Here is a 27,435-nt window from a genome sequence, read left to right on the forward strand (position 1 = left end):
GTGGGTTAGTTCAGGGGAGTGTGATTTTCTGTGTGATCATGCATAAATCACACCACACGCTCTCCGTGCCTCAGTTTCCCCACCTGGGGATAACACCCACTTTTGTGCAAAGCTGAGAAACCCTTGCTTGCCAGGTATTGTGGAAATGTTTATTACATCAGAGGTTTGATGATGAGGTGATCATGATGGAATCTGCCTGCAATTACCTGCTCTGCTTTTCCCTTCAGCACTGCCACTCCATCATGCCGTGCTGCAAAGCCACGGAGAATCTGTCTTACTAGCCCTTATATCCCTCAGTCAGGGAGACCTGATCCACCCCTGCCAGGATCCTCACCCATTTCCATGTATTTTTAATCCCCTTAACATGCAGAAGTGGGAATGTTCCTAGATTATTTTTCTCCCTCTAAACCAAATGTCTGTTTTTTAAAAAAAAAAAACAAAAAAAAACCCAGAAAAACAAAAAAACCCAAACACTGGGGATCTGGCCATTAGCAAGGAAAACAGTTTAGGAAAGAAGCGAAATAAAAATGCAATCAATTATCTATCACTGTGCCCAGGTGTGTGGGTGCAGTCAATTTTCAAAGTCATAGAGAATTGTAGATGAGAAAAGGGAAGCTGTTGATGGCAAATTGCAAGTGTTAGGGGAAGGAGGAGGGGGGAAAGGATAGAGAGAGAGAGAGATTAATTTCCCTCTTGAGTGAGAAGTGTGTTTGAGACAGACAGATGGGCTGTAAATACTCCATACCAAGGACAGGAGCTGAGACAAGAGACAGCCTGGTGATTGAAGTGTGACTGTGATTGAGGTAGCACATTTCCTGGCCAAGGTGACTGGTTTTGTTCTGGGGGGGGAGAAGTCGAGATGAGGATGCTACACTTCCCATCAACCTGGATCAGGGATGCATATTTAGACTTGATAAGTGATATCCAGGTCCCTGCGGGGTCTTTCTTTAGGGTCAAATTCACTGCCTGCCTTGTAAGAGAAGTCTGAAGGGAAAGAAAGAAAGAAAGACTCTTCTTTCCTCGTTAAAATTATTGAGCTGTCTACAAGTGGTGAGCTAGGGTACCATGTGACCGGCAGTTAATCACATTGCTGTGAAATGTGACTGCTGCTGATAATAGGATCTTCCCTTCAGTAGAATTTCTGCTTCAGAAGTAGTGATTTTCACAAAGAAAGGAGGTTGAGGGAGATATCATTTCAGATCTAAGAAAGCCTGTGTACATTTTCTTTAGGGAGAAAACCTTTTTCCTTCTATGTTCGGCATCCGTAATCTTTTTTTATTCTTCTCTCTGCTCAAACTCACTGAGTGCAAATGTAACACTGCTCCGTTCTGCCTGGTAGCTGATTAGTTCCCATTTAGTCATAAAGTTAACCAACCCTGCTCCAGTCAATTAATCCCTAGAAGCGGTAATTTATTGATGCCCTGGTCTATGCAAGCAGTCGAAAAGACGGATACTTGACTTCAAAATGAACTAGTCTGTCTTTCCTCCAAGATGCAGGCATGATGGGAGGATGCAGCAAACAAGCATTATGAAATCCTTCCATACTGTCCAAGACAACAGCAGTTCAAAGGCACTTTGGGGCTTGCATGGGAAACGGTGCAACAAACAGAACAGATCAGGCTTCCATGACAATCGGGGAATGTGTGTACTGGAGTGGGTTGGTCTTTTCCATTTTTAATCAAATATGTACATTGCAGGTCATTCTCAGAGGCATAGACAAGGGCCAAGATATTGGGCTAGGCACCTTTCTGTCTCTTTTCAAATCTCATCCGCAAACATCCCTTAACTCCTTGCCTGGATCCCTTAATTTCTCTCTCCGTCTCTTTTTAGCCTCCTGAAAGATCCTGTGGTTTATTAACCATGCAACTGATCCAAAGCCCAGTGAAAGCAGTGGGCTTTGGCATAGAGCACGGTGCATGAGTTGTAATGAGGTAGCGCAGGTTGAATAACGGGGGTGGAAAATCACCCAAGAACTGAATTTGACACCGGTTCCAGACTTGGGAGCGGAGCTGGGATTTTGTTTTTACAATTCAAGCAAATATTTGTCAAAATATGTTCACGCTATTCCCCTAGCCCTGCTCATCATACAGTTATTTTTTGTGTTGAGGGGTTTTATACTGCCACCCTTAATTGGCAGTTTGTGAGGATAGGAGTACCATAGGGAAACTGTGCTCTTATGGACTGAGCACAAGACTGCGAGTTAGGAAACTTTGTTGCTCTTATTGGATCTTTCACTGACTTGCTTTGTGACACCGGGCAAGCCACTTAAGCTCTCGGTGCCTCAGTTATGTCATCTGTAAAATGGGGATGATCATTCTTACTGGCCTCTTTAAGTTAACAGATAAAAACCAAGTATTTTATTATCTACTATTGTTATCTGCAGTTAATTCTCTACAATTTATACCACATGCTGTCCTGCATTATTTAATTCTATAGCTTATTTATTTGAAAGACGCTAGGGCGAAATTTGACTGTTGAAGCCACACTGTGATATTCTGTTCTCCTCTGTATATGTGGCACTCCCATTTGATCACAGAAGTCTTTCTGGGCATCCACGAAGGAAGACAATAAAAGCAGGATCAGGATCCACCATACGGATCTGAACAGAAACGTTTGCCTTGTACTTCTATTGTATTGGCCTTGATTGCTTCACAGCTGCTCACTAGATCTCCTAACTCTCTGTGTAATATTTCTTCTGGATAAAAGAACGGGCTTTTTATGTAGGAGAGCCCATTTCATATTGAAGAACTTCTGCTTATCCTCAGTGTAAGTCTCTGTTTAGAGAGGCAAGAACCTGTCTGTTCTAGCCAGGTGTGCTCAACACTGGTACCTACCCTGGAGAGCCGAGAGCTGACATTGATCACCAGGATTACTCTACGTGCTGAAGCTCACTTGCTTCATACCCAGTGGAACCACATTTAGAACAAAGCCTGATTTCAGGTACTTACTTGCTATATTGGAAGAGGTAGCCAGAGAGAGGTAATTGTATCCAGCCATGTTTCCCCACACACCAACTATCCCTGACAGATGCCGTCACTTACAATTCAGACCTCCATCCAGCTGCTGCTCTTCCAGGCCACTGCATCTAGGCCGAAGGGCCCGATTGGAATGCAATTCAAGATGCATAGTTCTGCACCATTTCCAGCCTCTCAGCTTCATTCTTTGGCCTCTGTTCCTCTACACTACAGCTCTGCTTGCATATGCTTTTTCCTTCCCCTTGATTGGTTTTTTTGCACTTCCTTTATTTGCCCACACTGGCTCGCTTTCCCAGGCAGCATATTTATTGCTAGCTAGCACACACAAGTGCTCGGACATACTTTCAATTATCTTGGAACAATTTCTATTTACTCTGTTTTTGCCTTTCTCCCATTCAATTTCACCCACCACCTCCTGCATTCTCTCTGAGCATGTTCTACTGAAATACACTCTTCTCCTATTTCCCGTCACTCCCTCCCTTTATTTTTTACATCTCACTTTAGTTTTAATGAAGAAGCCTCAATAAATTCTGGTTACTGTGGCTCAGATGCTGCCGTATGTATACCTGTGCAGGGAGAGGACCCAGGTTCTACCCAAAAAGCACATGAATACTCCTCTACCAAGTCCACAAGTATATTTGGGTTTATATACCCAGTGAGCCATGGTCAAAGCAACCTTCTCCACGCCACAATTTTCCCCTTTCTGTGTCCTATACCAATATCTGTCTCAATATGTTTTCACGCCAAGCTATTTCTCCATTAGCACTTGACTGACACTGTCCCTTAAGCTGATGGAGAGCATTGGTTGGTCTTTGTTGGCCTGGACAATGGGTGAGACTGGAACCTTTGATAAGGGTCACCCCCTACTTATAATTTTGGTGCCGCTGAGTTTTTGATCTTCTCCTTTTGTATTCCCAAGAATATAATTTTCCTTAGGAACTAGCCCATGCATAGGATTCCTTCCTTCCATTGGCTATTCTCTCCATGCTATGGCTATTCAGAAAGTTCTAAAAGGTGTCTACTTTTGTCCCAATTCTTTCTTTGTTATTTCTCCCTCACATTTCAGGGCTCAGCAAAGAGAGGGATAGTGGGTAGGAAAGGGAAGTGGTGGATTCTCCATCTCTTGATGTCTTCAGCTCCTGACTGCATGACTTTCTCTATGATATGCTTTAGTCACACACCTGCTATTGGGCTTAATGTAGGAGTAATTGGATGACGTTCTAAGGCTTCCATTATACACTAGATCTAATGGTCCTTTCTGGCTTTTAACCTATGTCTCTACAAAAACCATCAGTGCTCAGGAGACGAGAGATGGTTTCCTCTGTACCTTCATCTGGGGGACTTTACTCAGCTAAAGTGCATGTCTCATTCTGAGGGCAGGGGGCATAAGGACTGGTACAGAGACTGTGTTCCAGCGGGGTACTGCATCCAGGAATCTCAATGCCTCACAGAGCCCCCACCACATCCGTGTATGACAACTCCTCAGCAACTCCAGATTGTCCAGGATGGGGTTTGATTTAGTTGGTGAGGAGCCCTTAGTGTCAGCAGGGCTGTGGAAGCAACATCTTGACAGCAGGGGTGAATTTCAACGTCAAGTGAAAAGGGGCTGGCGGTGTCTGAGACTGGGAGGGAATGAAAACTGTTCCTGGATGAACATGAGGCAGGGACAGGTTGTCTGGAAAGCTCCATTTCTTCTCTGCATCACTCTGACGCCATTATTAGCACAGGATAATGTCTGAGGAGGAGCGGGATGCTACATACTCCTCCTTTGGCTTGTATCGACTGATTGCTCACTTCCACCTGATCCTGCTGGCCTTGGTGGACCCAGAGTGTGTGGGCTATAGACTGAGGTCTTAGTCATTTGCCTTCATGTGTTTTGGGTGTCACATACTCACCGGGCATTGAGCTGATGGAGGGCTAGAAAATACCAGCGAGCGTTGGGATATGTTGATATTTTTAACTCCGTGTAAATTATTATCGACATTCTAAATAGTGACACTTTGCCTCCCAGCCCCTCTGCTCCATTCTTCCCTGCTAATTGCAGTGCTTAGATTTCAATGAGCTCGTTATATTTTGTCAATATTCAGCTTTCTGGATCGCTCACTTCGGGGAGACCAGGGACTCGAATGGGAGCTAGAGATTGGAGATGCCAGGCCCCTAGGGATCTTAGTTAGCAATAGTCTCCCCTTCGCCCCCACACCCGGATTATTCAGCACCCCACTTTTTCTAATGAATTATAGAGACCTCAGAGGCATGCTATGCCAAGGAAATGGGGCTCTCTCTCTGGGCCTGATCCTGTGCAGTGCTGAGCAGTTTCTTCTCCCACTGACTCCCACCCCAGCACCTCCCAGAATCAGCCCCACTCCTTTTTCCTCCATCTCTTCCTCCCCATTCAGACTCATTAGCCTTTTCAAAGAGGTGTGTTTGAAAGGGTGCCAGTCAGCTCTGGCAGCTCCTAATGGAGTCGGTTTGTTTGAGCTGCCTTTGAAAAGCAAGGTGGAGTGCAGCCGATATTTGAATTAGTTGGAGAAGGCAGAACGGATTTCAAATGACTCGGTACTGCCGGCTGTGGGCTTGGTTACTCAGTCCGAGGAGAGCCTCTCTCTGTGATTGCAGATAGAACTTTCCAAGAGAAGTTTAATTTTAAATTGGAGGCCATCTTAGTGGATGGAGAGGTCGGAACGGGCATCCCGCTGGTCTCATTGGATCAGTAATGAATAGCCTGGTCCCTCACTCTGCAGCTTGGCAGTGCAAAGGGTGTGAGAACAAACCACATCTCTCCTTCTAGCTATTCCTCCAACACAGGGTAGTCCCCACTAGTCATAGAGCCACCTCCTCCACCCTTGGATGAAGCATGCTCTGGTGGTTCCCTGGAGATGCTGCCAAGCCGGTGGAGTCTGGGGCAGGCCTCATGGCTGAGCCAAAGCAAAACCAGCCCCAAGAGCAGGACACTGTAGGCAGGCTCCCTGATGCTTGCCCACAAAACTCTGCTTCTCCCCTCTGGGGGCAGCTGAGGATCTGGGCCAAAGACTCTAAGCTGCCAGTTTGAAACAAGTTTGTGAAAACTGTTCCCATTCTGGGGGCCATGCAGCAAAAAGAGCTTTTTAGTCTCAGTCCAGTTCCCAGTGGATCAGCGTCCTTGCTACAAAACCACTGCTGGTACCTAACAAATGTCTTCCTGGCAGTAGAAGAGGCCCCGAGGACTGAGCTATCCTGTAGAGGAGGTCCCTCCAGGCCAGTGTTTGAGGCACAGCGAGGGGGCAGTGTATGAAAGCCTGCACTGCTGTTGAACTTGTTGGGTTGATAAATAGAGGGAAATCAGCTTCCTGGCATTATTATTAAGAGCAGTTATTTATATTCCCACAGCACCTTGGGCCTCAGTCATTGACCAGGACCCCAATTTTTTTTGGAGTGAATGAATGTTGGTGGACAGTTGGACACTGGTGTGCCCAGACCATGTTCTATTCATGGTTACCAATATTCTCTCATTGTTTCCTTGTACTCCCCCTCTGTCGGTATCTATCTGTTTTCTCTTGTCTTATACTAGACTATAAGGTATACAAACCCTTGGGCCCACCAGTGTCCAACTTTCCACCAACATTCATTCAGTCCAAAAAGCATTCTTTAAAAGAAAACCAGTATTTATGTCCCAGCTGCCTCTTCTCCTCTGGAATCTTGCATCCAGCACATTTCATTCAGTCTGAACTCCCAATCCACTGCTTAGGAGTTACTCACGAGTAAGGGTTGATAACAGGGCTCATAGTAAGATGATTTTTACGGTAAAGCCATAAATGAGACACTGGATAATGACGAGTTACCAGAGAGGGCTCTGAAAAAAATTCCAGAGGCTACAGATTGTGTTAGTTTACAGACTTCTTAGTACAAGTGCCCTCTTCATAAGGGCATACACTGACTTTAAAGCCATCCCATCAGCTAATACAGATGTCTGCTAATACCCAGAATAGCTGATTGCATTAGAAACTCCTCCTTAGGTTAAAAGGACCTGATTCTCCTCTGACTGCCACCAGTTTTACATTGGTGTAATGCCAATGGAGATATTCCTGGTTTATACTGGTGTAAGTGAGAGAACTCAGCCCAAAGTCTCTAGATCTGACGTTTTGTAAGGCCACATCCCCGTCTGAGTTAAATGCTCTGTGGGAAATAGCAGAGACACAGGGATTCACAGCCTCGTAACTTTGGAGAGAGAAAAGTATAGTCCCAATGCTGCCAACGCCCCTCCCCGGGGGGTATGCCATAAAACTAGACACTGGCTTTGGCAAATAGCTTTCAGGAGGCTTTTAGCATGGGCTTTGTGATTGCAATCAGAGGAGAAGGCAGAGCAGTACTATTTGTGGAGGAATATATATAATATAAAATCACCTTATCGCTGCATTACAGCTTGCATGTAAAACAAAAAGGGAAAATCAAAGGTTTCAGAAAATGCTAAATTTATCTGGAAATGGGAATCGTCATATAAAGTGAGGCAATTTCTGTGGGGGAAAAAATGGATTTGTAAAATGTTTTTACTCTTCCCTCACTCGGGCAAACTCCGTGGCTTCTGTACTAGTAATAACACCCGTGATTTGCTTCTCCCCTTCACCAGTGTAATCTGGTGTTACAGTGTTGTAAATCACTCGGCCTGGAGTGCCTTTGCTTTGCGGCTGACATTCCATTGCTCTGCCCCCTGTGGTGTCATTTACACCCATGCAGAGAGGATGTAAAGTGCTGCTGAATCATAATGGCTGGCAACGGTGGAAGGACTGTACAAGACGCAGCTCAGCGGAGAATCCAGCCCGTTGTCCGCGCTGCCTGTCATCCCACAGGATCTCAGAGCACTTCCAAAACTATACACAAAGATCCTTTTTATCCATCACTGAAATGCAGCCACCTCTTGGCTGGAATGTGGCAACGGTGATTGGCTTGATGATTTAGATGTCATTCCTTCCGGACATCCATCTCATTTTATCCTTTCCTCCTTAACAGCCCCTGGAAGCTTCGTTTTCCCAAGACGTTGATAAAATCACTGCGATGGGTCCCACGTAATAATTAATTAACATTTTTTAAAGAAAAAGGAATCAGTCATTAAGTTTTTTTTATGGAGATGGACATAGGAGACGGAAGTGTTGAGTCTCTGGGTTAGGCTAAAAGGGGTAAAAAACAAGGGTGATGTCATGCTAGGAGTCTACTACAGGCCACCTAAACAGGTGGAAGAGGTGGATGAGGCTTTTTTTTAAACAACTAACAAAATCATCCAAAGCCCAAGATTTATTGGTGATGGGGGACTTCAACTATCCGGATATAAGTTGGGAAAATAACACAGCGGGACAAAGACCATCCAATAAGTTCTTGGACTGCATTGCAGACAACTTTTTATTTCAGAAGGTTGAAAAAGCTACTGGGGGGGAAGCTGTTCTAGACTTGATTTTAACAAATAGGGAGGAACTCGTTGAGAATTTGAAAGTAGAAGGCAGCTTGGGTGAAAGTGATCATGAAATCATAGAGTTTGCAATTCTAAGGAAGGGTAGAAGGATGTACAGCAAAATAGAGACAATGGATTTCAGGAAGGCGGATTTTGGTAAGCTCAGAGAGCTGATAGGTCAGGTCCCATGGGAATCAAAACTGAGGGGAAAAACAACTGAGAAGAGTTGGCAGTTTTTCAAAGGGACACTATTAAGGGCCCAAAAGCAAGCTATTCCGCTGAATAGGAAAGATAGGAAATGTGGCAAAAGACCTCCTTGGCTTAACCACGAGATCTTGCATGACCTAAAAAATAAAAAGGAGTCATATAAAAAATGGAAACTAGGACAGATTACAAAGGATGAATGTAGGCAAACAACATAGGAATGCAGGGGAAAGATTAGAAAGGCAAAGGCACAAAATGAGCTCAAACTAGCGACAGGAATAAAGGGAAACAAGAAGACTTTTTATCAATACATTAGAAGCAAGAGGAAGACCAAGGACAGGGTAGGCCCACTGCTCAGTGAGGAGGGAGATACAGTAACAGGAAACTTGGAAATGGCAGAGATGCTTAATGACTTCTTTGTTTCGGACTTCACCGAGAAGTCTGAAGGAATGCCTAACATAGTGAATGCTAATGAGAAGTGGGTAGGTTTAGACGATAAAATAAAAAAAGAACAAGTTAAAAATCACTTAGAAAAGTTATATGCCTGCAAGTCACCAGGGCCTGATGAAATGCATCCTAGAATACTCAAGGAGCTAATAGAGGAGGTATCTGAGCCTCTAGCTATTATCTTTGGAAAATCATGGGAGATGGGAGAGATTCCAGAAGACTGGAAAAGGGCAAATATAGTGCCCATCTATAAAAAGGGAAATAAAAACAACCCAGGAAACTACAGACCAGTTAGTTTAACTTCTGTGCCAGGGAAGACAATGGAGCAAGTAATTAAGGAAATCATCTGCAAACACTTGGAAGGTGTAAGGTGATAGGGAATAGCCAGCATGGATTTGTAAAGAACAAATCATGTCAAACCAATCTGATAGCTTTCTTTGATAGGATAAAAGAACAGGAGTACTTGTGGCGCCTTAGAGACTAACAAATTTATTAGAGCATTATTTATTTATTATTTATTAGTCTCTAAGGTGCCACAAGTACTCCTGTTCTTTTTGCGGATACAGACTAACACGGCTGCTACTCTGACACCTTTGATAGGATAACGAGTCTTGTGGATAAGGGAGAAGCTGTGGATGTGGTATACCTAGACCTTAGTAAGGCATTTGATACGGTCTCACATGATATTCCTATCGATAAACTAGGCAAATACAACTTAGATGGGGCTACTATAAGGTGGGTGCATAACTGGCTGGATAACTGTACTCAGAGAATAGTTATTAATGGTTCCCAGTCCTGGTGGAAAGGTATAACAAGTGGGGTTCCGCAGGGTTCTGCTTTGGGACCGGCTCTGTTCAATATCTTCATCAACGACTTAGATATTGGCATAGAAAGTATGCTTATTAAGTTTGCAGATGATACGAAACTGGGAGGGATTGCAACTGCTTTGGAGGATAGGGTCATAATTCAAAATGATCTGGACAAATTGGAGAAATGGTCTGAGGTAAACAGGAGGAAGTTTGACAAAGACAAATGCAAAGTGCTCCACTTAGGAAGGAACAATCAGTTTCACACATACAGAATGGGAAGAAACTGTCTAGGAAGGAGTACGGCAGAAAGGGATCTAGGGGTTATAGTGGACCACAAGCTAAATATGAGTCAACAGTGTGATGCTGTTGCAAAAAAAGCAAATGTGATTCTGGGATGCATTAACAGGTGTGTTGTGAGCAAGACACGAGAAGTCATTCTTCCGCTCTACTCTGCGCTGGTTAGGCCTCAACTGGAGTACTGTGTCCAGTTCTGGGCACCGCATTTCAAGAAAGATGTGGAGAAATTGGAGAGGGTCCAGAGAAGAGCAACAAGAATGATTAAAGGTCTTGAGAACATGACCTATGAAGGAAGGCTGAAAGAATTGGGTTTGTTTAGTTTGGAAAAGAGAAGACTGAGAGGGGACATGATAGCAGTTTTCAGGTATCTAAAAGGGTGTCATAAGGAGGAGGGAGAAAACCTGTTCACCTTAGCCTCTAAGGATAGAACAAGAAGCAATGGGCTTAAACTGCAGCAAGGGAGGTTTAGGTTGGACATTAGGAAAAAGTTCCTAACTGTCAGGGTGGTTAAACACTGGAATAAACTGCCTAGGGAGGTTGTGGAATCTCCATCTCTGGAGATATTTAAGAGTAGGTTAGATAAATGTCTATCCAGGATGGTCTAGACAGTATTGGGTCCTGCCATGAGGGCAGGGGACTGGACTCGATGATCTCTCGAGGTCCCTTCCAGTCCTAGAATCTATGAATCTATGTGTTTGTCTTTTAAGTGGGTAATATGTATTTTATTACATTGGCTTTGCTTTCATTCCTTCATGCAGTACAGTGAGCAGTTTGATGGTGGGGACCGAGTCAGATATATATATATATGTCTGTGTGGGGCTGGCTGTGTATAAATGTGAGGAGTAGGGAGAGGGATGTATATGTGTGTGTGATTATTATTTTACAGAGGGGAACTGTTAGGCAAAGAGGTTTGCAAAGGCTGGCTCACGGTCACAGGAGGACACCCTGGGAGAGCTGGGTTTGGAATAGGAGTTCCAACTCCCAGTCCTACATCACCAGATCACGCCTTGCTCTCTCCAACGTTTGTTGCCCCACAGTGGGATTATACCTCACACATGACTGAGCCATGAACGGATGAAGGGCTTGTTCTCTGACCCTGAGTGGTGCTTGCATTGAAAAATAAACTGCTGTGGTATAGCGAGAGCATCTTTCCTCCCTGGTCTGGCACACGCAGAATCGGCCAGGCGTGGCCTCAGCATTCCTTATCGTCAGGTGGAGCATTTGCAGCAAATGTCCTGTGCTTCCAAGCTGGTTTTGCTCCTTCTCAGCAGGGTAGGAATCCTATCAATTCCATCTGTATCTATGGGTGGCTTAAGGTTTGTACCACAACAGTTCCCAGTGTTAGGCCCCATGAGAAGTTCCTCTCTGTGTGGGTCCAGCTCTTGTCCCTTCATAATGCCCAGGAACCTTGCCATGGTGCCAAACACTTCCTTATATTATTTAAGGGCAAGAGGGAAAAGGAAAGAAATTCACTAAGGACCAGATTATCCTCTCCACCTTCCTGGGTGGATGGCTGAAGGACCTGACACTCGAGGTGCAGAATGGGAGAGTATCACCTCCTGGCACCCTCCCCTCCTCAAACCCCAAAAAAGCCCCTTTGCTCTGCCCGTGGGGAATGACAGCATCTTCCCTCAACCTAGCTCATGGGAAATCAGCTAAATTCACTCTGACCCAGTCCTTGCCTTTCCCCTCGCCCTGGAGAGTGGCAGACACCAAAGAAGAACGTTGGAAACCAACGGGAGCTGTGCTCCTATGGAGACCAGAAGTTAGTGTGCAAAAACAAGGGCCTCTGCATGAAAGGCCTAGGGGTCCTTATCACCTGTCATCCAGGTGTTCTGTGACCCACCCCTTCTGCAATCCCACAAGGAGTTTCCTCTTTAATTTAATTAAACTACACAAGGGTGGCTTGGGGTTAGCCCCGCAGCATTACAGGAGGTACGAGCTATATAGTTGGGTCATTTCTACTGGATGCTCCCTTTCAGATGTAGTTCAAATTCAACTATTAACACCTGCATGGGGCCAGTTCCTGCATTCCTCATACACACATAACTCCCACTGACAACCAACTGCATGTGGCCGTACTAAAATGAGGTCTGGGAAACAACACTCCCCCTAACCTGGTAGCTGTGGGAATGGACACAGCATTGACAGCTCTATAACCTGACACGCCTGGTGTCCAGAAAGTGCAAGTCGGCTATCGAAACCAAGCTCCCATTTGAACAGGCTGGGGAAGGAGGCCAAGCCTGAGAGAGACAGAGGGGCACAACGATACCCCAGATGTGATCAGTACAACTTAAACCTGGTGTTGCCTAGTTCAGCTGCGCTCAAACCACGAGCAACGGGTGTTTGCTAAGTGAACTCACCGAGGAACGGCTGCTGTAAATGCAGGATGGCCGATGGCTCCTATTCCACTCTTTCAAATGAACACTTTACAGCTAGGCTGGCCAGAGTCACACACAAGGGCAGGAGAGAGGGCACCGGGAGCCTTCTGCATCGTCATATGCACTTAGGCCAGGGTATCCCTGGTCCCGGTGTTTGCACTTGAGCACAAGATGCAGAGAAATATCAGGGACTTAGCTGGGCCCCACGCTGGTTGGAGTTCTGAGGCAGGCACTGTGTGGGAGGTGTGACCTCGAAATGGTCTGAGATTCATTTCGGATAGAGAGACTGTCCTTCCAGAGCGTGCTTCGTCCTGGGCCGAGGAGGCATTTGAATTGCCTCTGCGCTTCCGAGACAGTGCATCTGGGCACTGTTACTAACGCTCTGCACCTTCACACCTGCTCTCCTCTGCCCCAAGCATCCCTTAGCCACCATGGCCACAGCTGGCGCTCGAAGAAAGAACGTAGCCTGTAAATGATGGGTGAGTTTCAAGTGGTTCAGTGGTGGTTCTCGTATACACACTCCCAACCCTATTAAGGGTCTGAAGGCTCTCATTGACATCAATGATCAAGCCTTTAATCCCTTTTCTTGCCCCATTCCTAAACTCCCAATTCCCAATCACTGACCCTCCAACAGATTCCTTATCATAAGGGGACAGTGAGGCGAGCCATATGCCTAGCATTCTCTCTTCTGCGGGTCCTACCTTATTGCTGGCTCCGAGGCTACCCAGAATGCAGTCAACAATTCAGGATTTATCATCTTCCTCCCCAAACCAATTCATTCATTCCTAATATCCACAATCGCTTGGATCATTGTGCATCTCAATCTCTCTCCTATTTTTAGCTTGAAAACTAAATGTATCCAAGAGGCCTTTTAAAAATACCTCTTCCCCCCCCCCCCCACACACATTTCTTATTCTTCTTCGGTTCACTCTTGTCAGTGCTAGTAATTATTCCCTGTCCCGAAACACAAGCTGCAGGGAGGGGAAGAAAGAGTCAATTGCTTCCTGCATTCCATAGTGCCCAATTATGACCTTTGACTCTTTGATCTCCCAGCGATTCTGAGCTGTGAAATTGTTTCAAACATCTTTTTGGTGTGGTGGCCAGTAGCAGTGGTTCTGCTGTCAAGCAGGCAGCTGATTTCACTTGGACTACAATGAGCATTATTTGTCAAACACAAGTGAGGAATGTCTAACAAGAATAGCTAGAAATGCAGTAGCATACTGCAAAGTGTGTAAGGTGTAATCAGGGATGGACCAACTGCGTCTTGAGAGAGTTCAAAATGTGATTTTTCCATTGGTGTTCGTTTGCTGCTCTGTACTTTCAGATTCCACTTGGAGCTGGAAATCGTCGTTCCGTTCTTCTTGCATTTCCAACCTAACTGGAAGTAGGAAATAAAACAACTGTTAAAGCCTCCAGCTTTCTTGCCACTCCTTCCCCAGTGTATTTAAGAACACTGGTCATGAAGAGAAGAAAATTGCCAAAGTTGAATTTTCACATAAACTGCTTACTCCCCCGACCCTTCTTTCTGTGTATCAAACAAAATCAGCTCTGTAATTTTCATTAACTGCGTGAAGGGCAGAGGTCAGCTATCCCACAGATTTGGAAAGTGATACGAATTAAACAATACAAAGATCAGAAACATTTCAAATAACTGGAATGGACTTACCCTAGTATCTTTCTGGTACTGTATAAGAACATATTCCCAGAGTTTAATGTGAGTTCATCTCCTCAGCCTGTGTACAGTGGGCCAAATTCATTCTTGGTGTAACTAATGAAGTTGCAGTGTTCTGGTTTTAGCCAGCTTGCTTAAAACTATAATGTGTACCAGTTTCTCGAGGGAAGTTGGAGCAACATGCATTATAACAAATTAAAATTCAATGGTACTAATACTCACCCTCTTTTTATGGTGGTTAATATGCAGTTGATGGTGTGGTTCCTACCTGAGTCCCTCAGATAACCGCCCCTAAGGAACCTGCACAGCAAGAGGGAGAAAACATTTTCTACTTTGTTCTGATACTGTAGGCCTTATTCGCATTGATACTACGGCCCCTTTATGCCATCCTGACAGTGTGTAGGAGCCTTAAACTGATCAGAAATAAAACTGGATGATATTTTTGGTTGACCAATAGTCAATTAACTTAAAAGTGCAATTTTTGAGGTACTGAAATTGGTCACAAATTTGGTGAGTAATTTCAGCTGAAAAATTTTGGAAATGTTGAAACGTTGTTTGCACGTTTTCAAAACCCAACATTTTTGATAATTTGTTTCAAAACAATATTTTTTGAAGCAAAATGTTATTTATGAATCAACATGCAAAAACATTTCAATCAACCTCAACCAAAAAAAAATGTTTTTTTGTTTTGTTTTGGTGAGAAAAATGGATTTTGTTGTTGTTGTTGTTGTTGTTTTTCAGTTTCAGTTTGAAACAAATTATTCTTTTTTCGGATTTTTCAGTTCAACTACCCAACTGAAAAAACAATTATTTGCTCAGCTCTGGGTGTAAATATAACTTATGTAGTCAGATCAGTTTAAAGGGGCATTAGTGTTTATGAGAAATCAGGTCCTGTGTATATAGAGTATTTCTGCAAAATCATTCTCCTTTCGATCAATCACATGTGGAGTCAGATATCAAACCATCTAGTCACCCTGTTGTGCATCCAGTATTATTTTGGCTGTATTTGCATTTATTTATTTATTTACATATTGATTTAAGCATTACTCACTTGCTTTATGTGCATGGTAACGATTCTGTAATTCATAATCACTGGGGATTTTCCTTAGGAGAAAAATGCATGCTGTTGGATTGTTCATAATTCCTGCCTATACGCTGAGGAGGCAAAGGTCAGCCAGGAATCGCTGAGGAAACACATCTGAAGAATAACAAAGAAGAACCAAATTTGCCATTCTGTTGTGTTTTCATGAGCCTCTGTGCATTCAGGCCCTGACTGGAACCAGAAACAGAGGACATGGGAATATACCTACTGTGATATCATGTGTTGGAATACTGGGAGACAGCTAGCTCTTCTGATACGTCCAGACGGACCAGATGCAGGAAGTTAATAGATTCATAGGATTTAAAGCTAGACGGGACCATTATGATCATCTAGTCTGACCTCCTGCATAATAACACAGGCCAGAGAGCCTCACCCAGTAATTCCCACATCAAGCCCATATCTTGTGGCTGAGGTAGACCATATCTCTTAGAGAGACATCCAGCCTTGGTTTAAAGTGCCATAACTCTGACCAAAAAGCCTGTTTGAGCAATGCAGACCCAGGAGGTTCAGATATTCAATCATTTGAGGCTTTCAGGGTGCTTTCCCAACCTAAGGACCCAGGCCTGTTCCCACTGATCAATGGGAGTTTTGCCATAAGCATCAATGGGAAGAAGCTAGGCCTCAAAACCTCTGACCTTTTAGCAAGTTACCCCATTGCTAATGATTTCTGTGTATCAGATTTACATATATTTCCGGATACACTAGAACATACATAAGCCTATGATCAGCCACAGTTTTTATGCTTCCCAGAAGTAGCTTTTTGCGAGGAAGGATGTGTTGTTTTGCCCAGTAAATCAGCCCTCGCTGTTCAGCTTTGCACAGGTATGTGTGTTACATGGTGATGGCTCGAAAAGAAAAGCTCCCAGGACACCATCTCTCCAAAAACTTCCACTCTTCGTCACTGTTGTCATTGTATCTAACCTGACTGTTATGCTCGCAATCAGATCAGACCAGGGCAGCACTGGATTAGTGATGAAAGATTCATTTCAGCTCCATAGAAACAACGGGAACAAACAACTGAAAGGAGGAGAAAATAGTGCTAATAAATTATAACACCAGGGCTGATCCACCCTAGCATGATATAATGCTGTGGTTTAAAGCCAGTTAATGCCATTTCCAATAAGCGTCCTCATTCAGAATGGCAGTTAGAAGTGGCTTCTATCCATTGATGGGAGTGCTTCTAAATGTACAGGAAAACATCATCCATATCTCCTGAGATAATAGGGAGCTGACAATACACTCGCTGCCCCCCATCATCTGGGAGCCAAAAATGTCTTCCTCGTTTCATAAACAATATGATTTTTGTTGTGGTGGCTTGAGACTTGCTGGAGAATTCAGTGTTGTCTGATAGAGAGCAACCTCCGATTTCTAATTTGAGCGATTACAAAGATTTCATCTTTCTTTCTCTGTGCATCTCATTTTTCTTTCCCTTTGTGCCCCTTCCCGTTCTTTAGGGTAACTTAGATGTGTTTGCCTAAACCAAAGGCGTACGCAGGTCTGGTAAGTGGTGCCTCTGGACTGGAAGGTCAATGTTTTAAATCCTGCTGAGGACTAAACTTGGATGAATTCCATAAACTAATAACCCAGCACAGTGTTTCAAATTGATGGAGGTGCTGTCCTCTAGATGAGACATAAAAACAGAACTGTGATCTGCTTGGCAGAGACCCCACAGGACTTATCAAAGACGAACAGGGGCTGCTAACTGGTTTGCCCTTGTCAAATCGTCCTCGTCACCAAAGCTTCACTTCCTGGTCCACAGAAATGACATCGGACCTTATGAAAATGAGATGCAAACTTGAAGGAGCCGTCCTGCTTCTAATTATTTAAAGCAGTTTGCTGTGCTTCGTGAGAGGGGAAAGAGAGAGAATCCACATCCTGGGAAGTAGAATGACCCTGAATTTCTAAAAGCAAAACAAAAGCTGATGGATGGTGCCACCGCGCTCTGCAGTAGTGACATTATTAAATGATTAGTGAGCTATTAAAGCAGCAACACTTAGTTTCTCCACTAATGACATGTGCTGCTAACTGGGTTCCAAATGGAGATTGTTATTGCGTCCTGGTGCAGACAGAATACTGGGGGCTGTGATTGCAGTGAATCATTCTAAGCAGGCAGGCGCACAATCGGAGCAGCAAATCTTGATTGAAAACAAGTAATGGATGACTGCCTCAGTTGCCTCGCTCTTCCAATGGTGGGTGCCTTAGAAATGTGAATAATAATAAATAGTAAGAAGTCTGGGGCATTCGGCTTGGTTCAGATGAGGATCCAAAAGTTTATGTCCTTTATCTGAACCTCTTGCGTGTGCAAAATTTGGCAGCTAATGTGCAAGAACAGACCCTCTCTTGTACTTTCCCAAACTTGCTGCTTCCCTTCATAGAATCATAGAATATCAGGGTTGGAAGGGACCTCAGGAGGTCATCTAGTCCAACCCCCTGCTCAAAGCAGGACCAATTCCCAACTAAATCATCCCAGCCAGGACTTTGTCAAGCCTGACCTTAAAAACCTCTAAGGAAGGAGATTCCACCACCTCCCTAGGTAACCCATTCCAGTACTTCACCGCCCTCCTAGTGAAAAAGTTTTTCCTAATATCCAACCTAGACCTCCCCCACTGCAACTTGAGACCATTACTCCTTGTTCTGTCATCTGGTACCACTGAGAACCTGTCTGTTGGCAGCCTTAGCAAAGACATAGAGGTCTGTATTGGGCATGGAGACTGACAAGAGGCAGCTGTAAAAATGGACCTCTCTGTTGAAACACAATGGTGGGGTATCATGGAGAAGCTAGCATGACGGTTGCTTAGGCTGCACCTGTTCTGTAGGTGTAAACAGAGGGCTTCCCTCCCCTGGGCTGTCAGTCAGGCACTTCCCACCACCACAGCACCTACAACTAAGAAAGACAAAGAGGAGGACAGTGGGGCTGATTCTAGCAGAGGAATCTAAAGACATTAGCCCTGACAAAACGTCCTGGAGACTTTCCTGGACCCAGTTATTGCTCAGTGTTTTTAATGTGCTGGGCAAAATGAAAGAAAGCATAAAATCAAGCCATAAATGTTTAACAGCCCTCTCCTCTTCTTTCTCCAGCTACTTGGAACTCATAAACTTTGCTGCTGCTTTGAGTTCAGCATCTGCAGAATCATCAAAAAACCCAACCATCCCCAAATTCCAGCAACAATGACAAAACTCTTTCCAAGAGATGCTGCCTCTATGGAGTGATAGGATCTTCTGACTCTCTAACGTCACACTTCCATGCACATACAGGTAGTAGCCCTGTAATATGTAGCCAGAATGCAAGGCTACTTACCTTATACTGCAGCTATGCTAATTTTCTCCTAGGCTGACTATTACACACATAGGTAACACCCCCACAGCCCATGCATACTCCCAGATTTATATTGTGCATATCAATAGTTCTGATTGTCCTGAGTGGTATAACAGAGCCCATAGGATATACAGTATAGATGTCAACAGCATGTGAAGTGGTAGGATGAACATTAGCATTAAAGTCCTATTGAGGAAGCCTTTTGAAATAGACTTTCAGTAGAAGTAGTGGAGCCACTTAAAACTACTAGGCGAAGCACTGGAAACTATATAGGAGGGACCCGATCCAGGATTGGCCGGACTGCAATTCTGAACAGTCATCAAGGGTCATCTACCACAGCTAGACCTTAGCTAATTTACCAGGCCTCTTAGGGTCACATCTGTTTATAACATTTTCCAGCTTCCAGTCACAGAGTCAAAAGTTTCAACTATTCCGAGTTAGTCTTTCCCCCTTTCTGAAAAAAAAAAATGAATAGGGTTCTGACCTGGCTGCATGAACCTGATGTCTAAATCTCGTTTGTTCTGATATCCTAAGGTGAGTAGGTGGATAAGAAAAGCTTCATTTAGAAGCTGGCATCTTTATGCAAGTGGCTTAAAAACCCCTGACACGTTGCAATTCCAGAATTTCCTTCTAATGGAAGCACCAGCAGCTAATTGATGTAATTTTACAAAATAAAACCGAAATAGATTGATTTTCCTAAACTGGCAAAGGAAAATGGCACGGAGCAGCTAAAATGGAAGGAGTGTTGTGGTCAATTTAGATTCACCGGGTTCTGTACAGTGAGGTTCCCAACTCATATACTGTGTAACTGCCACTGAAACAGTAGTTATTGTCACTGGCCAATGGACACCTTGAAAAATACTGCAGAGTAGAATTTAGATTTTTTTTTATATAGAGAGTGTTTTGGCTTTGATTATCCCCGAGTGCTCGTTGGAGACCAGCAGTTCATGACTGTGCAGGCAAACATAGTGGTCTTTCTGTCCTCAGTAAAATCTCACAGGGCAGAGCCATAGATGATGAAACCTGTTTCATTCATAATGGGCGAAATTCACCCAGTGTTGAAGGCAAGCCCAGAGAATTGCATAGGCTTTGTGCTCACCCTCAGCACAGGGATGCATTTCACCCAATGCAAACATTGTCCAGGACAACAGTGTCCCCGTTTTTTTTTTAAATGACCCTGGATTGTTTAATTTCTACCAAGTCAATCACTTTAGTGAAGCCTCAGAGCAGTTGCCTTGCTGTAACATCTCAGCAAGATGAACAGGCCCTCTGATAGCACAGTGTCTACTTAGTACTGAATGTTAAGGTTGACATTTGGTGAAATTCATGGTGATTAGAGACAAAGTAGGCCTGATAGGTAATTTTGTGCAATGCCCTCCCCCTTCACAGTTCCAAGGATTAGTCTCTACCGTGTACCTCCCAGTTCTGTTTTCAAATCCAAGTCTCTAGGTCAGGAGTTACACCACAGAACCAAAGTACAGTAGCTCCTTCCTAGGTCAGCAGGTGTGTGCAGCTCAAGATGAGCCCAAGCCAATGTTTCAGCTCCCAACTTTGAGGTTCCGTACTGAACCATTTAGAGTTCATACCATGAAATTCTAGGTCTCAGCTCCTGGAGGAAAGTGCAGTACTGCTGAGAATGCTGGCTGTTTTCCTGCAGGAGGATACCCTGGACCAGGAGAAGCAAGTTAACGTGCACCGTGCCTGATTAAACTTCTTGGGTATTTACGTTCCCTCATGAGAGATGAAAGTATGCTGAGATCCCAGTGACATTTGCGAAGTACATCAGAGGGGCCTGTTTCTTTCCCTTTATGATTTCATGCAACATATTTTCTGCCTATGAAAACAAGACGCAAACCAGAAGACACTCACTTTAGCTGCTGACATAAGTTATTTTGTTGACCCTGCCCTGAAGCTTTTGGCATTGTGGGATGGTAAATGTAAAACTTGTTCATGCATCAAATAACAGTAATTTACCTTTACACTCTGCTTGTTTCCCCTCAACCCCAAGTCCTTTTCAAAGAAGTTCCTTAACTAAAAACTCACAGATATGAAGTTAGGGAGAAATGTGGCCAGAACATTCTCGGATTACTACCGGCTAAACACCATATCAGAGAGACCACTGGCACCTATCCCCAACACACGGTAGGTCTGAAAGCAATCTCAGCTCTTTTTACGTTTGTTTCTCTTGCTTTACCAGGACTACGTTTTTAATATCCTTCCTGACTACACTTGGCTGGTATCTACGGGATTGTGGCTTTCTAAGAAGTTTGTTATTCTAATTCTTTTTTATTTTATTGAAATTTCTTTCTAAACCAAGCAGTTACGATCTGAAAAATACCTGGGTTATGCCTAAAATATTATTCCAGGGATTTTGGAGATCTCACGCTTGAATTCTTCTCTCCTGCTAGCTGTACACCAATCTGCAGTGTCTTCAATGGACTTATTCCTAATTTACACCAGTGTAAGACCTGCTGTATTTTAAATACCTTTCATTCTGGAAGTGAAATCTTGGGTGCTCGGGGGAAATGGCTCTGTTTCTCTTCAGACCAAGTCTGGCACCGGCAGTAGTGTTATAGATTCCACACACCACCCTGCCAATGAGCCTCAGCCCTGAACAAAAGGATCACTTCGAATAGGGAGAGAGCAGCTAATGCTTCAGGTCCACTTGACGCTTAGCTTCTCTGCTGAAGCAGGCGGCTAATCTGACAACCGTGAACAGTCCCTGGGGTTAGTCACATGTATATTTATGGTTCCTCGGCCATCGGGACCAGTTGTAATGGCTGTTGTGATGCAGACACATGTCCACTAGGAAATGGGGTGAAACCACCTTACAAGGCAGCGTGAACTAAAGAGGACATGAGCGGAGCATTTCAAGTTCCCAGTTTCTCATCTCCGCTCTGGCACTGGCCTGCTACATAGCCTTGGGCAATTCACCTCACCTTTCTGTGCCTCAGGGTACATCTGCACTTTAGGATTTACACCTTCAGCTCTATCTCAAGGAGCCATACCAGCGCTAGCTTCTACTGAGCTAGCTCGCTAAAAATATTGTGTAGCCGTGCTGGTATGCTATGCAAGAAGGGCTAGCTACCCCGAATATGATCCCATTCAAGACATTAGGCATGTACCAGGAGCCGGTAGCCCTTCCCACTGCTCACACTGCTGTGATTACACTTCTGTTTTTAGAGCACTAGCTCAAACAGAGCCAGCACAGGTATGTCTCTTTGAGCTGGGAATTACACCCACAGCCTGAAGTGTAGAAATACACACAGTTTCACTGTCTGTGAAGCAAGGATAATAGCCCTTAGCTCTCCGGGGAGGATTATAATAAATACAATGCTTTGAACACACAAAGCACTGTGAAAAGTTACAGGCAGCCCAAGCAGGACTGGCATTTCCATCTCCTAGGAATGTCTGCAATTTTGACATTTGCTTTCATTCTTATTTGGAGAAAAACTAAAGAATTTGGAAATTTTCGGCCAAATTAAATATTCAGAAAAAAACTATCTTTGGGTCAATCCAAATATTTCAGTGCTGACTTTTTTATTTTGTTTTTAAATTTATGTTATATATATAATATGAAATATATCAAATTGAAATCTTCTGTTCCCATAAGGCCAAAACTTGGTTTTGATTTATTTTGTAATGAGGTTTCTGCAGGAACGTGCGTCAGTTGAGAAAAGTCGGCATTTTCGGAGGGAAAAATGTCCGGATGGAAAATGTTTGACCAGCTCTAGTGACAATATTTTTATAGCACATTTCAGTCTAGGCCACAGATCAGCTGTCAGAGATTCTTTTGAGAACGCTGCGTCTTAAGTATGTTCCACTTGCAGCCATTTTGGCAGATGCTTATTGACATGGTCAGATTGTACCCGTTCTGCTGCAGTAACTGTTGAAACATTCTCCATCTCCCTTTCTCCGCTGATGACTTTGACATAACAGTTTGTGGCCGGGATGAAGGGGGATCACCAGCTGTGCAGTTCTTATTGCTGTCCTTCTGCAGAGACCAGCAGGGCTGGCGATGAAAAGCATCTAGCATCTTCCTCCTCTCTTCTCCTCAAACTGAATGTATCATTTCTTCCAGACTCCTAGTGTCCACTGCCTCTGAGTCTGGGAAGCCAAACCTATTACAGAACCTAATTACCACCAGGCAGTGTAGTGCCCTTCAATAGCACTACTCAGTTACCTCAGCATAAGGATTATTTTTTAAATTAAAGAGTCACTGTCAATGCTAACAGAAGCATTGTAATCTCTTCAGACATCCATGCCCATCTCTATAGAGACAGATACACCAGAAGGGAAGTATATACATGTATAGAATCATTTTGCACAGTGTCAATTTCTTTTGTTACCCCCACAGCTCTCTACTGGGGGTGGGGAGGATTCTTTTGCCTAGACTACTATCGCATACTACTGTAAATTTCTACATATTGGTTAATACTCACCCCAAAGACGATGTATGTTTAGGGAATAGATTTTAAGTGATCCATGTTGTTAATGTCCTGATAGCTCAGTAAATATACCAGATTCTCCCAGTAAATAGACAAATGCCTTTTCTATCTGTATCCTGGGCTTATTTACATAACATATGATCATAGCTCTTTTGTGTGTGTGTGTGTGTGTGTGTGTGTGTGTGTGTGTATACAGGGCCGTCCTTAGGCATATGCAGCATACGCAGCTCTGTAGGGAACCCCAAAATTTGGGGCATCACCGGGACCACAGGCGTCAACTTCTCATCTTGCTGAGGGGTCCTCGCCCCCCACTCCGCTCCAGGCCCAGCCCCCACTCCACCCCTTCCTCAAGCCCTGCCTCTGCTCCGCCTCTTCCCACCCCTGCTCCACCTCCACTCCACCTCCTCCCTCGAGCGTGCCCCATCCCCACTCATCCTTCTCCAGAAGTGCTGGGAGGGAGGGGGAGGAGTTGGTAAGCGCGGGGCTGCCAGCGCATGAGAGGCGTGGGGGGGAGGGACAGAGAGGGGGAGGGACAGAGAGGGGGAGCTTGGCTCATCCACTAAATTTTCCCCGTGGGTGCTCCAGCCCCGAAGCGCCCATCCACGGAGTCTGCGCCTATGACCGGGACCGCAGATAGGAGCAGGCTGGCTCCTGTTCACCCGGGGTGCACTGCAGTGTCCTTAGTAGGCAGAAGGGAGAGGGTCTGGGGGTCAGGTCTCTGCGGGGGACCGGGACTCTCCGCATCATTCTGTGAATAAATCAGAATTTTTTCTATAGCGCTACTTCTTTAGTGCAAGTATAGTCCATCAGCATTAGAGTGTGCTTCATTTGTTTAAACTGTTTTAAATAAAGTGCATGTGGCAAGTTTTCCAATACTGTAAGCTTATGTTTGTGTTGTTAAGAGCAAGTCGGGCATAGGGGCACCAGTTTAACAATGCTGTGTAGGGCCCCATAAATCCTAAGGACGGCCCTGTGTGTGTGTATATATATATACACACACACACACACACACAGAGGTGAATGAAATGAAGTATTTCTTTGAAGCTGTCATGTTAACTGGAAACATGTTCAAGGAGAAAGTCCTAGAGCTACTACTGGGAAGAGAGTTTTGAGGCTTTAATTATGCCTTGGCTCGGAAATGACAAAAGAAATGGATCTGAATCTATAAAATGGTACCAAATATCTATGTAATCGGGGCTAATTATATGGCACAGATATTCACTTGAACCAGGACATGTTTTGACTACAGTTTATGAAAATACATTATAACATTACCAGATTCTCCATACTCATGAAAGGAAGGCGGCAAATGTTAATACATATGTGAAAGGAAACTAATTGGATCCTTTGTGCCAGCTACTATACATGGAACAATGGTTGTTTGAGGGAATTAGTGCTGCTGAATGGTGCTGGATTGACAGGCCTTAAAATAATAATAGTCTGTGACACTTATGTAGCGCATTTGATCAAAGGATCTCAAAGCACCAAGAGTTAAGTGGCACTGTCCCCATCTGACAAATGGAGAATTTTAGGCATAGAACACGGAAATGACTTGCCCCTGGCTACATTTGAAGTCAAAGACATCTCTAGTCATAGATTTGAGGTTCCCTGACACCTAATCTAATGCCCTGGACCAGGCTGCCTGCCACTTAAAATCATCTGTTTACCGACAGATCTACTAGACCAGTGGTTCTCAAACTAGGGCCGCCGCTGCTTGTTCAGGGAAAGCCCCTGTTGAGCCGGGCCAGTTTGTGTACCTGCCGTGTCCGCAGGTTCGGCCGATCGCGGCTCCCACTGACCGTGGTTCGCTGCTCCAGGCCAATGGGAGCTGCGGGAAGTGGCGCGGGCCGAGGGATGTGCTGGCCGCCCTTCCCGCAGCCCCCATTGGCCTGGAGCGGTGAACCGGGGCCAGTGGGAGCCGCGATCGGCTGAACCTGCGGACACGGCAGGTACACAAACCGGCCCGGCCCGCCAGGGACTTTCCCTGAACAAGTGGCGGACCGGCTTTGAGAACCACTGCCCTAGATCGTTGGAAGTGGAAGGCCTTGTTTACATGTGATGGCCACTATTTTGGCCAACGCAGCAGGAATTGAACCAGAAGCTTCCAGAGCTACAGCTTGAGCTGAAGTGGGGAACGCTAACGATTCATCTCTCTGCAAATTGGCACACAGAGGGACCTGTAACACGCTCACCAGCCAGCTACTTACACACAAAAGTTGTACCACTTTAACTCTACTGGTAAATAAAGTGGTACAATCCCTCTGCCTCCTAGCACAGATGCCGTTATTCGAGGATGAAAGGGAACAGCTTTCCCCATGAGGGATCTCTATACTGATATAACTGCATCCACAGGAGGGATTGCACTGATACAACTGCTCTGGTTAAAAATCACTGCCCTAAGTGAAATCGTTATCCTGGTACAAAAACTGTGCAGATGAGGCAGGTCGACATTTCCCTTATACTGACTCATGCCCCGTCCATCAATGAGGCTCTGTCCAGTACAGGAGGGGCCACTGCTAAGGTTAAGATGGGATGTCAGTCCTTGAAGTCACTGCTGAGTCTGCCAACAAGTGTGTCGGTTGTGGTGGGGCATTTTGTGTTGTGAACACCTGGAGGCTAGAAACTAATCTCAGACCCACCGACTCGATTCTTTCTCCCACATCCCTGTTGCATCCCTTAGTGCACATCCATGGTGAATTACAGGATGAGGATAATTGTCGTATTCTCCTCACCCTTCAGTGGGGACTCCAGCCCCCTCCCACTTCTCATACTTCTCTTTAAAAGGGTCATTGTCCCCATCCTCCCCACAGGAGACCAGCTCCCTCCAGCTCTTCCATGTCCTTTGCCACCACAGGGTGTCCCAACCCAACTCCACCCTCACTTTGCTCCATGCCTGCCCCTCGCCTCTGCCTCCCTGACCCCTATAGACATCTGCATCTGGCCAGTTAGCCTTCCGCCTCCCCGTGTCTGAGCCTTTAGCTCAGCTCCCAAGGGAAGTGCATCCCAGAGCTCAGGGATCATTTCTCACTAGGACTAGTTTCAGGCAGTAAGTCCTGATTTGCCCTGGTTCCCTGCTCCTGGAATACTTCCCTGATTTCCAAACCAGCATCCCCTTCTACACCTTAAAAACAGCCAAGGGCCTGCGTCATCTGGGAGAGAAATGGTTATTTTCCTAGAGGCTAAGCTTCCCTTTTAAAATATGTAAGTGTGTGTTTAGATGACCCAATGGGGGGGAAAGGTTGTAATGTCCTCATATGTGCACCAATGAATTAAAAGCATTGCTGGAAATGCTAGACACATTATGGAGTGAGGATATGTGTGTCCTGGGAATCACTAATTAAGCAACAGAGACCTCAAAATTAGAAATCATTGGTTTGTTAGAGCTGTTTGAGCAGACAACATACCAGCTTAGCGTGAAGGACTTGGGACATTTCAGAGGGACTAAATCTAAAATACAGCTCACCCTGCAGTCACAGGCTGCTGTTTAAGGGTGTGTTAAGTGCACACAGACCAGAAGACTACAGTTTAGAAAGTTCTAATGGCTTTATGAGAGACCTGTTGATAAAGGGAAGGGTATGTGGCTTCCATTCCTTAGGGTATGTCTACACCCAGCCGCTAGTTCGGCGGCTGGGAATCGAAGTTCTGGGTTCGACTTATCGCGTCTTGTCTGGACGCGATAAGTCGAACCAGGAAGTGATCGCCGTCGACTGCGGTACTCCAGCTATACAAGAGGAGTACCGCGGCGTCGACGGGGGAGCCTGCCTGCCGCGTGTGGACCGAGGTAAGTTCGAACTAAGGGACTTCGACTTCAGCTACGTTATTCACGTAGCTGAAGTTGCGTACCTTAGTTCGAATTGGGGGGTAAGTGTAGACCAGGCCTCATTGTGCTCATCTCCTTTATGCTCCTCAGTAACTCTCAAATTCTGCCACAGTTGTGTAAGAACCATAGAATATCAGGATGGGATGGGACCTCAGAAGGTCATCTAGTCTAACCCCCCTGCTCAAAGCAGGACTAATCCCCAGACAGATTTTTGCTCCAGATCCCTAAATGGCCCCCTCAAGGATTGAACTCACAACACTGGGTTTAGTAGGCCCATGCTCAAACCACTGAGCTATCCCTCCCCCCAAGAGAAGTGGGGGGCTAGATCCCCCTTATTATAGGTGGGGCCGGTTCCAGGACTCTGGAACTGGCTCCTGTGCTCCTTGGTCCATATGTAATAACCTCCTGGTAAAGATGGAAAGGCCATTTATTTCATAGGGTTTATGGAGATAGGTGAGGATATGTTCCTGGGTAGGATTGGGCATGAGCCTTGGAGACGTTCTTGAGCCCATTCTTGTATTTTCCTTCTATTTCTTCCTTTGTTT

At 44.9% G+C, this 27,435-nt stretch overlaps 1 protein-coding gene across 1 annotated transcript in view; it reads left to right on the forward strand.

The window, feature by feature from the left end:
* Positions 1-27,435, forward strand: part of LOC113406570 (cytosolic carboxypeptidase 6-like) — a 1,366,737-nt gene that overhangs the window by 1,327,735 nt on the left and 11,567 nt on the right. The window contains exon 12 of the mRNA XM_029911596.1: positions 20,668-20,764. Coding sequence (XP_029767456.1) covers positions 20,668-20,764 — 97 coding nt within the window. The remainder of the gene's footprint in view (positions 1-20,667; positions 20,765-27,435) is intronic.

This window comes from Terrapene carolina, unplaced genomic scaffold (assembly GCF_002925995.2).
Source record: "Terrapene carolina triunguis isolate 2854851 unplaced genomic scaffold, T_m_triunguis-2.0 Scaffold105, whole genome shotgun sequence".
NCBI lineage: Eukaryota > Metazoa > Chordata > Testudines > Emydidae > Terrapene > Terrapene triunguis.